The 15,066-nt window shown below is 49.2% G+C and overlaps 1 protein-coding gene across 1 annotated transcript; it reads left to right on the forward strand.

Annotated features, from left to right (window-relative positions):
* Window positions 1-1,739: 1,739 nt before the first annotated feature.
* LYPD5 (LY6/PLAUR domain containing 5) lies at window positions 1,740-6,520 on the forward strand. The gene is made up of 6 exons (XM_049622315.1): window positions 1,740-1,834; window positions 2,227-2,468; window positions 4,201-4,329; window positions 4,813-4,989; window positions 5,193-5,339; window positions 5,682-6,520. The coding sequence occupies exons 1-6, from the start codon at window positions 1,740-1,742 to the stop codon at window positions 5,942-5,944; spliced, it is 1,053 nt and encodes a 350-aa protein (XP_049478272.1). The 3' UTR covers window positions 5,945-6,520.
* The last annotated feature ends 8,546 nt before the right edge of the window (window positions 6,521-15,066 follow it).

A 15,066-nucleotide genomic window follows, 5' to 3' on the forward strand; every position in this document is an offset into this window, starting at 1 on the left:
ACACACGACATGGCCTGGTCTGACGATTCTTTAAGCCTCAAATCTCTGAAACTGTGAACCATGGTGAACACTTCCAAAGCCTCTCCCTTCCAAGGGGCTTCAGAAAACCCAGCCTCCGTCCTTGGCCAGTCTCTACACTCCAGGGGCCCTTAGCTCCACCTGTTCCTGTGTGGCCAGCACCCAACAGAGAGCCTGGGGCAGGAACTGGAGCAGCAGGAAGAACAATTTGGATGCAGAACAGGTTTGGGGAAGTGATGCCAATGGGAGAGGCAGTGGTTTGGCAAGAGGAGGGCAAGGATGACCAACCTGTGAGAGTCCAGGATCTGGAGAGTGTCCGAGTGCCTGGGTGTCAGCTGACTGTCACAGAAAAATTGCACCAAAGTTAAACAGGCACAGGAGACTTCACTCAAGACTATGGCCATAGAAGAGAGAGACTGAACTTGACTCCACCAAAACAAAATGTGGGAAGGTTTTTAAGCACTGGGTGGGCTGGTGGGACAGGGCTGGAGGATGATGGGAGAGGGGCCTGTCCATGGGACGTGCCCGGCACACCGAGTGTTTCCTAGCCTACAAGTGTTTTTCTCTGTGTAAGGCCATCTGTATTTGCTAACTGTCGCTTATTCAAGTTTAGCTCCTACCCTCCCTCCCACAGAGCCTGGGAGATGGAGTGGTGTGTGTGTGTGTGTGTGTGTGTGTGTGTGTGTGTATTTGCATGTGTGTGTGCACTATCTTCCTTGATGATGATGACTTTTAAAAAAATTTTTTTAACGTTTATTTATTTTTGAGACAGAGAGAGACAGAGCATGAACGGGGGAGGGTCAGAGAGAGGGAGACACGGAATCCGAAACAGGCTCCAGGCTCTGAGCTGTCAGCACAGAGTCCGACGCGGGGCTTGAACTCACGAGCTGTGAGATCATGACCTGAGTCGAAGTCGGACACTTAACCGACCGAGCCGCCCAGGCGCCCCGAAGATGACTTTCAAAAGCAATGGCTCCCCGGTCCCTGAGAAAGACATTCTGGGATCATAAAACTGCTAAGAGGCTGGGGGAAGATTTACCTACATTTCAAGAAGACGGAGGAAGAATTTGCAATGCCAGCTTTTCTCACATAAGTATCCTAAGAAAAGGGAAGTCAGGAGCCTGTAGTCAGGAAGAAAGCTGTGTACAATTTAATCAAGCTCAGGAAACTACTAAGGCCATCCTGGTCACTGCCATTATGTCAACTCGGTCCCATACATCTGTGGGTCTATGACTCTTGGCCTCTCTCTGCACCTGCCTGGTGTCCACCCTACATGGAACAGTGAGGGGTGTGATCTCAGCAGGCAGCTCCATCAAGGGGGAGAAGCGGGCCAGGCCAGGAGATGCTGACCTGGGGTCACTGCCTCAGCCCCACTGCCTGCAGGGGCGTCTGTCTGGATGTCCCCATCTGCCCCATGTCTGACTGTCCACACGGGTCTCTCCGTGTTCTCAAGGGATAATGTGTCCCTCTGATTGTCTGCCTGTGTCTCTATCTCCTGCAATTTTTTTATTTATTCATTTAATAATGTAACACACGTTTATTAAAGTCACATTCTGTTCATCAGGGTGCACCTCTTCATGTCTGGGTTTGTCTGGATGTCTACATTTATATCCGTCTGCCCTCGGTATGACTGTCTTCCTGCATCCCATGTGTAACTGCCTGTCTGTCTGTCTGCCTCTCTGTTTGTACATTCATTGATTGATTGATTCATTCATACAACAATGCAAACATCCCTGAGGCTTCTGAGGAGTTCTCAGCCTGATAGGGGAGGCGACAGCAGTCCAACCCAGGATGATGATGGCTGGGAGACAAGGAGGTGCCTGAGACTGAGGGTGAGTGGATGAGTGGGGAAGCTCAGGGTCAGAAGAGGCTTCTAGGAGGAGGTGATGTTTGTGTCTCTGCATCTGGAGACATGGGCCCCAGCATTGGAGATTGTGTGTGTGTGTATGTGTGTGTGTGTGTGTGTGTGTGTGTGTGAGTTTACAGGTAACGTGTGTTCTGGTAGAGAAAGAGAAGAGAAATCAAGAGACCATCTGTGCCAACCTCAGATTAGAACACAATGTGGGGAACAGGGTAGAAAAAGAGCCTGCAAATCACAAATCCCCCAAAATAAGGGTTATAGGCCCCTGGCTCCCTCTTCCCTCAGACCCAGGAATCCAGACCCCAATCCCTCTCCTTCCTCAGCACCAAGGACTTATGATGGCCTAGTCATGATTACCTAGGTGGAGACCAGCCCAAGCCAGGAAGGGCGGGGGTGGAGGAATCCCAAGCACGAGCAGGGGTTGAAGAGCCGGGATGCCTGGGGCTAAGCAGGGAGAACCAGCCAGACAGAAATCAGAGCAGGAGGAGCTGTCCTCGGTGTCTCTGCTCAGCTCGACTCTGCAAGCTGGCAATGGGTGTCCCCAGAACCATCGTGCTCTTCCTCTTTGGGGCTGTGTTCTGCCTGACAGGTACCCAGACTTCTGAGCCCAGTGTTAGGAAGGTGTGGGGGGCTGGGGGCAGGACACCTGGGTCTGAGGGAGGAGGGTCTAGGGGCCTGGACTTCTGGGTCTGAGGGAGGAGGGGCTGGGGGCCTGGACTCCTGGGTCTGAGGGAGGAGGGGCTGGGGGCCTGGACTCCTGGGTCTGAGGGGGGTTGCGCTGGTGGGACTGGATCCCTGGGTCTGAAAGGGAAGGGGCTGGGGGTCTGGACTCCTGGGTCTGAGGGAGATGCAGCCTGGAGACTGCGTCCTCCTCCTGTGTCTTCCTCTCCTCTGTTCTCCCTCCCGTCAGCCATTTTCTCTGGCGTCTCTCTCTCTCTCCACTGCTGCAGCCTCCCATCCTCTCTGCCCATGTCCCCATTCAAGGGTACTTCTGGGGACCCCTGGGGGCTCTTTCTAGACCTGGCAGAGAACTTTGGCCTCATCCTCAGGCAACCCCTTCCCCCAGTTTGAGTAAGGACAGGGACATACTCCCATCAGGAGTGAAGTGGCTCCTAAGACGGGAGCTGAGCTGGGGAAGGAGGCTAAGCCTGCACCCCGGCCACTGTGTGTGTCTGCTCATCCACGGAACAGAGTGCCGTTTCTGTGTGTGCCCATGTGGGCGTGGCCAGTGGGTCTCTGGGCATGTGTGTGTGTGTGTGTCTGTACCAGATCTCACCTGTGAGCAAGTGCTTGAGCAAATGCTCTATGGGTCTGTTTCCTCTGAGTTTCACTTTCTTTGCAAAGGAGGGGCGTGCATAATTTTGCACGTCTCTGCCACCCTGTGTTTGTGCGTCCCTGGGATTGGCAGGCCCGCATTTGTGTCTGTGCGAATATGTGCTCGGGTATCTTCACTCGCGCCCGTCTCTCTGTGTATCTACGCCTATGTCTCTCCTGTGTCTCGTACCTGTTTATGGCTTTAAACTGTATGTTCTCGTGGCCCTCTTTTTTGGATCTCTAACTTCGCGTAATTGTGGTCTCTCGTTTTATTTGTGTCTATGACGCTTGAGGCCGTCACTTGTCTCTCCCTCTGGGTATGACTTCCTCTGTCCCTGGGGCTCTCTGCGTGTTGTTCTTGGCTCCGCATCGTACATTTTCTGTCACGTGTCTTGGTTGGGGAAGTTTCCATTGGAGGGTCTGGGCAGTACTTGTCTTACGTGGGAATGTAGAACTCTGCACGGACGCTCAGGAGATTCTGGGTCTGTTTGTGAGACGTGCATGAGCCTGTGCCCATTTCGTTATGTTGTGTTTATGTCAGTGTTTTAGTTTTGTGACTGTATCCCCCAGGGCTGGCTGTGTGTGTATATTTGTAGTACAAGATGGCAAGTCCCATTGCCTATGCTGAAGTCTATTTTCTATCCATGGTCTTTTAGTGCTAGGACATCCTGAGTTTAGCTGGGAGAGGGACAGGCAGAGCAGGAGTGAATCATTTCCTCCTTTATTTAAATCTTAGAGGGCTTCCTGGAGGAGGGTGGAGATCCGGAACACCTGGGGGAGGGAACCAGGCCTGGCAGATGCACAGAGGCCAATACTGTGCCCGGAGGTAGACACAGTCATGACCAACCACAGTGGCAGACCCCGATTCTCTCACCACAACGAGGCCTGGTTCCCCTCAGAGCAGAACAGCCTGGCTGTTGAGATTGTCACTCGCAGGGGGGAGTTCCTGGAACAGCCCCAAACCCAGCCTGCTCCTCTCACCCCCTCCACCCTGCTTCTCTCGGCAGAGTCCCAAGCCCAGCAATGCTACAGCTTTCAACACATCTACTTCGGGCCCTTTGACCTCAGTGCTGTGAAATTCCGCAACATCTCCTGTCCCCACGGGTGCTCTGAGGCAGTCTTGTCCCTGGACACTGGTGAGGGATGGAGAAATGGCAGAAAAAGGAGAAGCGCGCGCAGAAGGGAAAGGGGTGGGGCAGAGACCGAGATCAGAGATTAGGGATGGAGGGGGGCAGAGGGCGAGAGCCAAGGGGTTGGAGGGACTGGGGAGAAGAAGTGGGGACAGCTATGGACAGAGAGCGGAGGTGGAGGCAGGGAGGAGGAGGGAGGGGTGGGAGAGAAACTGGGGATGAGGGGCGTGAGTGGGGTAGGAGGAGACAGCACGAGCGAGGAGGTGGGGGAGAGGGGCAGAAAGGGTTGCGGAAGGGAGGAGGTGTGGGGGAAATAGGAGTTTGAAGGGAGAGGAAGGAAAGGGAGAGGCGAGGTGAGTGCGAGAGAAGAGCGGAGGAGGAGGGAGAGATTGGAGGCGAGAGGGAGAGGTCGAGCCCGGAGAGGTGGGGGAGGAGGAAGAAGGCAGGGACAAGGCAGCGTTCCAGGCCCCGGTCCCCTCCCGCCCCCAGGGTACCGCGCCACGGTGACCGTAGTACAGAAGGGCTGCTGGACAGGCCCGCCTACGGGCCAGATGCTGTCCGACGACCGCGCGCTGCCGCCCGACTACTCGGTGGTGCGCGGCTGCACGACCGACTTGTGCAACGCCGACCTCATGACCCACGACACCATCCCCAATCTGAGCCCGGGTGAGCCGGAGGGCGGGGCTGGGGGCGGCTGGGAGGGGCCTCGGCCCGGGCAGGGAGGGGCGTGGTCCCCACTAGCCCCGCCTCCCCCTTGCTAGGATTCAGGCCTTCACGTCGGACTAGGCTAAAGCCACGATGCAGTGCGCAACCCGCACGACCGTATCTCGAAACCATTCCCTGAGTGTGCGTCTACGCTCTCTTGCCAGCGCCCAACCCGCCGACTCTCAGCGGCATGGAGTGCTACGCCTGCCTGGGGATCCACCCGGAGGACTGCACCCCGGAGAAGTCCCGACGGGTCCAGTGTCATCAGGACCAAAGCGTCTGCTTCCAGGGCAATGGCCAAATGACCGTCGGTGAGGGGCTGGGAGTGGGGGCAGAGCCCGGGCAAAGGGTGTGGAGGCAGGGCAGGCCTGAGGGTAGAGGCACCAGACAAGCCTGACAGGGAGACATGGACCTGGTCTAAGGAAAGAGGCATGGGTCTGGTCTGAGAGAGGAGGCAGAGCCTTGGTCTGGAAGGAGAAGGCATGGCCCAGTCTGTAAGAAGAAGCCATGCCCCTGGTCTGAGGGAGGAGGCAGGGTCCTAGTCTGAGGAGAGATGGGAAGTCTGAGGACCCGTTTGTGGCCCTGGCCTCTGAGGTGAGTTCAGGTGCAGCTGCCTCCCTCAGTTCTCACCCCTCCTCACTACCCCCGTCCAGGCAATTTCTCAGTCCCAGTATACATCAGGACCTGCCACCGGCCGTCCTGCACCATCAAGGGCACCTCCAGTCCCTGGACAAACATTGACCTTCAGGGCTCCTGCTGTGAGGGGCAACTCTGCAACAGGGGCTCCGTGACCCAGTCCTTCACCACCACCTCGGCTGCTGCCACCCCTTCCCAGGTGCCCCACAGCATGGCCCTGCTCCTCATGGTCCCCCTGCTGGCTGGCACTCTTGGAGGCCCCCTCCTGCCCTCCTCCTAGAAGCCCCTCCAGACTCTTCATGAGCAGGATGCTGGGGGCAGGCACGGACCCACTACTCCCAACTTCACACAACTTCAGCCTCTGTAATGTGGCTCACTGGGAAATGATGTCAAACAACAGTTGCCCTCTTGTCTGTCTGTCTGTCTCTCTCTGTCCCTTCCCTACCCCTACCCTGCAGGCCTGATCTGATTATCAGGCCTGGAAGAAATTGGGAAAGGTCCCCATCATCTCATGGTGGGGAGAAACAGCCACATCCTGGTCCACATGAAGAGCAATCCTAATAATAGCTATTACTGAGCACCAGTCAGGCCCCGGCACCCCACCACCTGGTTTCCTGTCCTGTCCCTCAAGAGCCAGCTTGGAGCTACGACAATGTCTTTGTTAGTATCGCCGTGAGAGGTTCAAGAGGCAGCATATCCTAGAAGCTAGGAGCCCAAACTCTGGAGCCAGCTTTCATGGGTTTGAGTCCCAGCTCTACCCTTTAGCCTGTGGGTGACCTTGGGCTAGTTACTTGACCTCTCTGCACCTTTCTCACCTATAAGGCAGAGGTGAAAATAAAACCTCCAATAATGACAAGATCTACTTTGCAGTGGTTGTGGTCAAAATCTAAGGGGATGCCCATGGAATAATTGGGACATGACAGCCGCTCAACGTGAATGGGCCGTTGTCACAATCCCCATGAGCAAATGAGGGGTGAGGGCACCTACTCAAGCTTGTGTGTCTCATGAATGGAGAGCCCGGAGCGTGACTCCCAGCCCCATCAACCATGAGGCCATTCTACCTCCCAAACACACAGGTGTTGATGAATTTAACAGAAAAAAACACTCAAGGCAAAGCTGAACCAGGAAGAATTCTCCAAGCTGTGGAGATTGAGGAAGACTTCCTGGAAGAAGTGAATCTTAAGCAAACCCCTAAAGGAATAAAGAGGTCTTGGCCAAGAGAAGCAGGAGGAAGGGCATTTTAGGCAGAGAAGACAGCTTGGACACAGATCTAGAGGTAGGAAGGACCACGGGGTGTGCAGGAAACTTATGTGAACACGTGAACTTCACACATACGGAATCCTACAGCATGTCCTCTTGTGCACGTGCTTTACAATGTCTTTCCACAACCTTTCCACCCAATCCTCCCAATGACCCCAAGAGGCACACAAGAAAGGGAGTTGCATCCCCATTTGGCAGACAAGTTGCCCAAGGCATGGTGAGAGATAGTGATTCTCAGAGTAAGTGGCAGAGGGAGGATGGATCCCCACCTCTTCTAACTTCCTTAACAGGCAGCCTTATGAAGAGGAAAGCATCTCAGAGATGCCTCTACCTTCTGAAGAGGTCCAGGGGAGAAGGGTTCTAGATATCTACATATCCTGACATAAAAGGGGAAGCTGGATGTCAATATCCATTCATTCATCATATTTATTGAGCACCTGCCATGTGCCAGACGCTGTTCAAATTTCTGAGCATACGACAATGAATGAAACAGGCAAGAAAGTCCCTGCTTAAGGCGCCTGGGTGGCTCAGTCAGTTGAGCATCTGATCTTGGCTCATGTCACGATCGCCCGGTTTGTGAGACTGAGCCCTGCGTTGGGCTCTGTGCAGACAACTCAGAGCCGGGAGCCTGCTTCAGATCTTCTGTCCCCCCTCTCTCTCTGCTCCTCCCCCATTCATTCTCTCTCTCTCAAAAATGAAAAAAAAAATTTTTTTTAAAGTGTCCCTACCTTCAAGAAACTGACCTTTCTAGTGCAGGAAGTAGACTTTGGGTTTTATTGCAAATGTGGTTCGAAGATGGGATGGTCAGCCTGATGTGTCCACTTGGCTAGGCTGCAGTCTCCATTATTCATTCAAACACTAGTCTCAGTGTCATTGCAAAGGTGTTTTGTAGATGTGATTATAGTCCATGGTCAGTGGACCATGAGTAAGGGAGATTATGCAAGATCATCTGGGTGGGCTTGATTCAGCCAGCTGAAAACTCCTTGAAAGCACAGCTGAGGCTTGCCTGAAAAAGAAATCTGCCTGTAGACAGCATCTTCAGCCCATGCCCAAGAGTTCCAGCCTACGTCTCCTGACAGCCTACTTTATGGATTTTGAACTCGCCTGGCCAGCGTGCACAATCACATGAGCCAATTCCTTGCCATAAATCTCTTAATACATATCTCCGGCTGGTTCTGTTTTTCTGGCTGATTCCATAGTGACACAGAATCCTTTGGAGAATTTACATCAGGGGGCTTCCATGTTTTACATAAATATATATTATATAATATTATATGTATAGTATATTATTATATCTTGCATAATGTGTACATAATGTTATGTATTATAATATGCATATATAATTTTAAGCAAGTATAATTCAATTTCATTGAAACATGAAATACATAAAGTAAAATGCATAAAGCCATTTTTCCATATGTATACCCCTGAGTGACCTCCACTAGATCAAGATACAGAACACTTCCAGTCCCTGTCCACAAATCCTCCCACATAGCCCTTCACAGACACTTCCTACCCTGGAGGTAGCCATTACTCTGACTTCTAGCATACATCAATTTTGCCTAATATTGAACGTCATATAAATGGAGTCAAAGAGCATGTCCTCTTGTGTACATGCTTTCCATTTAAAAAAGATCCCTGTGGCAAGAATGGAAACAGGGCTTGTGAGGTGGCTACTGCACCAGTCCAGGCGAGTAATGATTGGGATAGCCACAGAGGTAGTGTAAGGGATTAGATGAGAGACGGGTTTTGTTGGTAGAGCTGACAAGACTTGATACATTGGCTGATGAGTATGAAGGGGGAAAAAAAAGACTCAAGATGATTCCAAGGTTTTGACCTGAAGAATAGGGGAAATGGTGGTGCCATTTACCAAAGAGAGGGACAGATGGATGGGAGTGAGAATCAACAGTAGGATGATTGGACATGTTGAGTTAGATTCTGCTTAAACTAAAAGCATTTCTGTTTGCACAGAGCCCTTCCTTGGGACACAGAACACGTGAGTATACCTGGGTATATTTCCCCAACGGACATTAGTTTATATATTTCCTCCAAAAGACATGTCCTAGAATGTTCCTAGCTGAAGAGTTCATAATAACCACAAACTAGAAACAACCAAAATAACTATAAACAGCAGATAAATTGTCCCTCATCACATAGTGGAGTGCTATACAGCAATGAGAATGAACAGTCTGCTCCTACATGCAACACCATGGATGAGTCTCGCAAATGATGTCAAGCAAAAGGATAAGACACACAAGAGACCATTCTGTACGATTCCATTTATAACAAGTTCCAAACTGGGCAACACTAAGGTATACAATTAGAAGTCAAGATTCTCAGTGGCTGAAAGAGGGGACAAGAGGATTTCTGGGGTCTGGTCCTTGTGTTTCTTGATCCAAGAATTCACTCAGCTATTTGCTGATGATTTGTGTTCTTTCTATATGTATATTATTTTCCATAAAATGTTTTAAATTTTTATAATAGTTTTTAATTTTTTTTTTATTTTAGGGAGAGAGAGAGAGAGCGAGTGAGGGAGAGGGGCAAAGGGAGAGAAAGAGAGAAAGAGAGAGAGACACTTCCAAGCAGGCTCCACACTCAGTGCAGGGCCTGATGCGGGGCTCAATCCCACAGCTCTGAGATCAAGACCTGAGCAGAAACAAAAGTCGACACTCAACTGACTGAGCCACCCAGGTGCCCCTAAAATTTTTAAAAAAGCACTTCCTTGGTGCAGAAATGACAAAATGGGTGGAGTGGAGAAAACTAACACATACCCCTGTCTTAAAGTTATTTATTTGGTTACAACCAATGAGCAAAGGGATAAAGAAGACTTCAGTTAACCATCTCAAGACATGAACCCCTTGCATGTTAGGTAATGTGTTAAATGTAAAGGAGTGACTGAGTGAATAGATCCAGGAAACATGGTCTCTATTGTGTTGGCTGGTTGTGAATTATCCAAATGATGCTTAGTATCATTACTATCTGCGTTCTGACCTAAACGGACTTAAACTTGTGCGTCATTCTTTTTGCCTATCTCTTCACACATGTCTCTTTCTCATCTTGATCTGTGGTCATTAACCCTTTTTTATTACCCACCCAACAACTAGCCATTGCAATTTCCTAACTGCAGTGCATGAGAAATATTTGGTCTCGATGACAAGGAAAAGGCAGTGGAGAGGTAGGGTGGGTGCTATCGACAAAATGTTCATTTATGAACATCGGGACTACCACCACTATGGATATAAAATAATGAAGGGAAATAAGAGGCAAGATTACAAGCAGGATTGATAGGTAGATGAAAAGATAAAAAGGAAGAAAAAAGAGGAGGAGGAAAACAAGTGAAGAAGAAAATATGCATACCTATTATAGTTCACATTTCTGTAATTGGTCACAAAGCCATAGTTGATATGAAATGTATGATTTCCTCCTTCCATTACTCATTCCAAGTTTCCTTTGCCCTCAGCTAGAGAGTGTCCTTTAACAAGTGGGGTGACCCAAACACTCATTCCTAAAAGGTCTAAATCCTTAGTGGTCTGGTTTTTTGTTTTGTTTGTTTGTTTGTTTTACCATGGGACATGGAGCCTCTGAGAAGTGCTCCAGGGAATGTCTTCGGTTCCAGACATGCCTGTTGGCTCAGTGGCATGAGGAGCCCCAAATGCCCAGGTGGCAGTCTCACCTTCAATTCACTGGAAACACTGCTGTGCCCTCTAGTGGAAGCATTCTTTCCTTGGGAACCAAGACCTCCAAACAAGCAAAGCTCAAGGTCGTGGGACCAGGAAGCAAAAATTCTGCAAGAGGGTTGTAGGTGAGAGGACTCCCTGCCACCCCCTGATACCCAGACCCATGTATTCAGGCTGTGGGGGAGACAGCACTGTATAATGGTCATCACCTCAAAGCTTATGCTGCACCCTGTAAGACAGAGCCCCATCCTTTCAGGGTGTTGACTCTCAGTGGGCAACAGTAACTCAGTCCTCCCATTGTTTTATCAGGTGAGCTTCTTTTAGGTGAAGGGGTATGAGGTAAGACCAATGAAATCCATGAGCATGAGCCCTCTGCCCCCACTTCATTCACTGTATAGAGAGGCCCCTGGTCAGAAGGAACACTGTGTGGAACACTCCGTGGAGGAGAAGACATTCTGCAGCCCTGAGAGGGGATTTATGTAAGGTGGGAGAAGAAAGGAGAGCCCTTAATCCCCTAAGTGTCCATTTACACGCAGACTACTGCTTCAGACACAGATCTTGGAAATGAAGCTGAAAGATGGTAAGGGAACAGCATTCAATTTACCAAACTTAGATTTATACACCCTGGTATCCATCATTCATTGCGATCCTCTGTTCCTGGCCATGCTCTGGGCACTGGGGCTACAGAGGTGACTCCCTGGCCCAGAGGAGCTCTTAGTCTGATGCAAGGGAGGCAGACCCACACTCAGACAGCCACAAGTTATGATGGAGGGACATGCACATACAAAAGAAGACAGAGTTGGAGAGGGTGCCAGAGGAAGGAGAACCTGGTGACAGGTCTTAAAGCATGCCATATGGACAGAGAAAGGAACAGCATTCCAGGCAGAGGGATTAGCCAATGCAAAGATAGAGGACACAGAAGGAGAAGCAATCTCAGGAAAGGGTCCACAAACATTTGTAATTCGCTCTTCTGTGCTGGGTGATCCTGGTAAATCCTACACTTGAGAAGTTCTTGGTCTGATGGGGGACACAGGCTAGAGCCCAGGTGACTATAATCCCAGACAGATCAGAGCAGTATATAGGGGAGTGGTTGGGCTGGAAGGGCTAGCAGATAAAGAAGAAACCTCTGATTGAGGGTTGAAGCTATGGAGCATCAGAGCGGCTTTATAAAGGACAGAAGGTGTGCTGGGTCCTGAAGGTGAGTAGAAGGTCATCGTATGGACAGAGTAGGGAACATTCCAGGCAGAGACCAGCCCATGCCAAGCCCTCAGGAAATACTTGTTAAATTGCAAGAAGACAGCAGGACAAACGCAGGAGCAAGTAAGACACAGAGGCAGCTGCAGGGAGGGAGAGTCAGCAAACATTTATAATCTATGCCGTGCTGGGTGATGCCAGGGACCCAGCAATGAGTCAGACCCAACCCTGCCCTCCTGGTCTGGAAGGAGACAGTGAAAAACCTGGAGGCTCACGATTGGTAAAGCATGAGGTGTGAGGGTGTAAGGGAGCTCCAAAGGGGAAGACCAGGGAAGGCTGATAGGAATTAGTCTCCTAGAAGACATCTAAATAACTAGTAGGGATTGGCAAAGGAGCAGGAGGAAAGGCATTCCAGGTAAGGACAGTATTCATAAAGGCTTGGTCCGTGTATACAGTGTGAGGAAGGGAGGTGAGGATGAAGAGGGTGGCAGGGTCCCTGGAGGGCCTAAAATAGCAGGTGAGGATAACATTTCTGAACTTTTCCCTACAACCAGTGGGGATCCGTGGAAGGGCACAGATCAGGGGAATGGCATGGTGGAAGCCAGATGATGGGGAGCTCTCCCTGTGACCATGCAGGGGGCAGACCAGGAGGGATGGGAGATGAGGAGGGAGGCTGGTCTCTCGTTCTTGGTCTCTAGGGCCAGGGTCCACTTAGTGTTGAAGGGCTGGAGGGAGAAGGAGAGACTAAGAAAGCACAGTGCGTGAGGGCTGTGGGTTAGGAGGAGCAAAGTTCCTTATAAGTGGGGAGGGTGATTTCCTCTGGAAGCTGGGAAGAGAATGTGTCATAAAGGAATGCACAGAAAGATTCTGGGGAGTAGCAATATTCTCCCTGAGAGTCCATGGTGATTTCATGGGGGTTCACAATATAATTATTTGTCCAAAATATACCTCTGAATGTTATGTACTTTCTGCACATATGGTATTTTCATACAAAAAAAAAATTAATGCCAACAGCAAAGTTAAAGCTAGATTCCAGGTCTTTGGACTTCCACATTGTGGCTTTTCAATCTTTGGTGGTGGAGGTCAGAATAGGGGCTATCCCTGGTGTATCAGTTGGGACAGAGTACACAAGAACCCAGTGTGGCAATGGAGGTGCCCTATGGCTTGATCAAGGTGGTGGTCACACGTGTCTATACACAGGTAGAGTTGCATCAATCTGTACACTTAAGATTTGCAAACCTTACGACATGTAAACCATACCTGAATGAAAAGAAACAAAATTGAAAATACGACATATAATTAAATGATATCATGTCTGGGATTTGCATTAAAATAATAGAGGAAGTGAGGAAGTGGGCGGAGGCAAAGGTGAAATGCAATTAGCCATGAGCCGGTAGTTAAGTGGGTACACTGCAGTTTACTATACCCTTCTTTTCGCTTCTGTATGTTTGAAGTTTTCTAAAATAAAAAGTATATATATGAATGTATGTATACATGAATAGATAAGCAGATAAACAGTTAGGACAAATACCTAGTGAACTCGCAGTGACCCAGGCACTCCCTCCTTTGGGAACTCAGATGTCTGCCTTCTCTCAGTGATCCAGATGTCCCGGTGCCTAGATCCACCACACACACACATCACTCCTTTCCCAAGATTCCCCTGACCTCTTCCGCTTAATGGAAGGGAGAGCCCTAATCAGCACCAAGGACAGATCCAGAAGATTGGGTCTCAGAACCACAGACAGCAACTCAACTAATGGGGCAGGGGGAGGGACAGGGGAATGAAGAAATGACGTCCTTCCCATCTCCAAGATGGTGTGGCACAGGGTAAGAGGGTAGAGTATAAGGAGAACCAATCAGTACCATTGAATAAGAGCATTCCTTCACAAATATCCATTAAGCACCTCCTATTGCCAGACACTGTTCTGAAACTGAGGATGGCAAGATCCCTGTCCTAAACAATTAGACAAATAAGAAAACAGGATTATTTAGATAGTCCTAAGTGCCATGAAGACATAGAAATTAAATAGGATACCGTATTCTTTATGGAGCAGGAGGAGACCATTTTTGAAGAGATGGTCAAGAAAGATGCTATATTTGAGCAAAGAACTGAATGAAGTGAAAGAATGATTCATGAGGAGATTGGAGGGCAAAACATTCAGGCAGAGGGATAAGCAAGTGTCAAGATCCTGAAGCAGGAAAGAGCTTGGCAGGTTTGAGGATCAGCAGGAAGGCCAATGTAGTAGAGCAAAGTAAATGGAGAGAAGGTGACAGGAAGAGTATTGGCAAGATAGGAATAGACATACAGAGAGAAAGAGAGAGGAAAAAAGTATTAGAGATAGAGATTGAAAGAGTCAAGGAAGACCCAGAGGTGAAAAGAGAAGCAAAATGATACTATCTGCAATTTATAAAGTGCAATTTCCATTATCTACTCCATTATACACACACACACACACACAGAGTTGATCCTTAAATAACATGGGTTTGAACTGTGCAGACTTGCTCATACACAGATATTTTTTCAACAAATACAGTACAGTACTATAAATGTATCTTCTCTTCCTCATGATTTTCTTAACATTTTCTTTTCTCTAGCTTACTTTATTGTAAGAATACAGTATATAATACATATAACATACAAAATATGCGTTAATCAGCTGCTTATGTTATCAGTAAGGCTTCCAGTCAACAATAGGCTATTAGTAGTTAAGTTTGGGGGGAGTCAAAAGTTATACGTGTTTGTCTGGGGGGCAGCTGGGTGGCTCAGTCCGTTAAGCGTCCAACTCTTGGTTTCAGCTCAGGTCATGATCTCACAGTTTCTCGAATTCAAGCCCCGTGGTGGGTTCTGCGCTGAAAGTGCAGAGACCGTTTGGGATTCTCTCTCTCTCCCTCTCTCCCTGCCCATCCCTCACTCGAGCTGTAGAAATAAATAAACTTTAAAAAAGTTTACATGTGGATTTTTCAGCTGTGTGAGGGGTCCGCACCTCTAACCCCTCATTCTTCAAGGGTCGACTATATACATATTGATATGTATACATGTATTTTTTTTTATCATGGGAAACTTCAAACCTGAAACTGAACAAAAGAGTATGATATTTATTGTTATTATTGGGTAACAAATCACTACAAAATTTAGTGTTTTAAAACGAAAAGTATATTATTTCTCCCTACCCTGAGGGTTCACTGCATTTCTGCTTGTCCCTCCAGAGGTCACTCATGCAGCTGCATTCACTTGGGGCTAGTCTGGGGCTATTGGCCAGGCTGCCTTGAT

This window comes from Panthera uncia (assembly GCF_023721935.1).
Source record: "Panthera uncia isolate 11264 chromosome E2 unlocalized genomic scaffold, Puncia_PCG_1.0 HiC_scaffold_19, whole genome shotgun sequence".
NCBI classification, from domain to species: domain Eukaryota; kingdom Metazoa; phylum Chordata; class Mammalia; order Carnivora; family Felidae; genus Panthera; species Panthera uncia.

Coding starts and splice junctions, on each gene's coding strand:
- LYPD5 (XM_049622315.1), top strand. CDS start 1,740: ATGCAAACATCCCTGAGGCTTCTGAGGAGTTCTCAGCCTGATAGGGGA. Junction 2,469..4,200: donor GGCTGTGTTCTGCCTGACAG/GTACCCAGACTT, acceptor TTCTCTCGGCAG/AGTCCCAAGCCCAGCAATGC. Junction 5,340..5,681: donor CAATGGCCAAATGACCGTCG/GTGAGGGGCTGG, acceptor ACCCCCGTCCAG/GCAATTTCTCAGTCCCAGTA.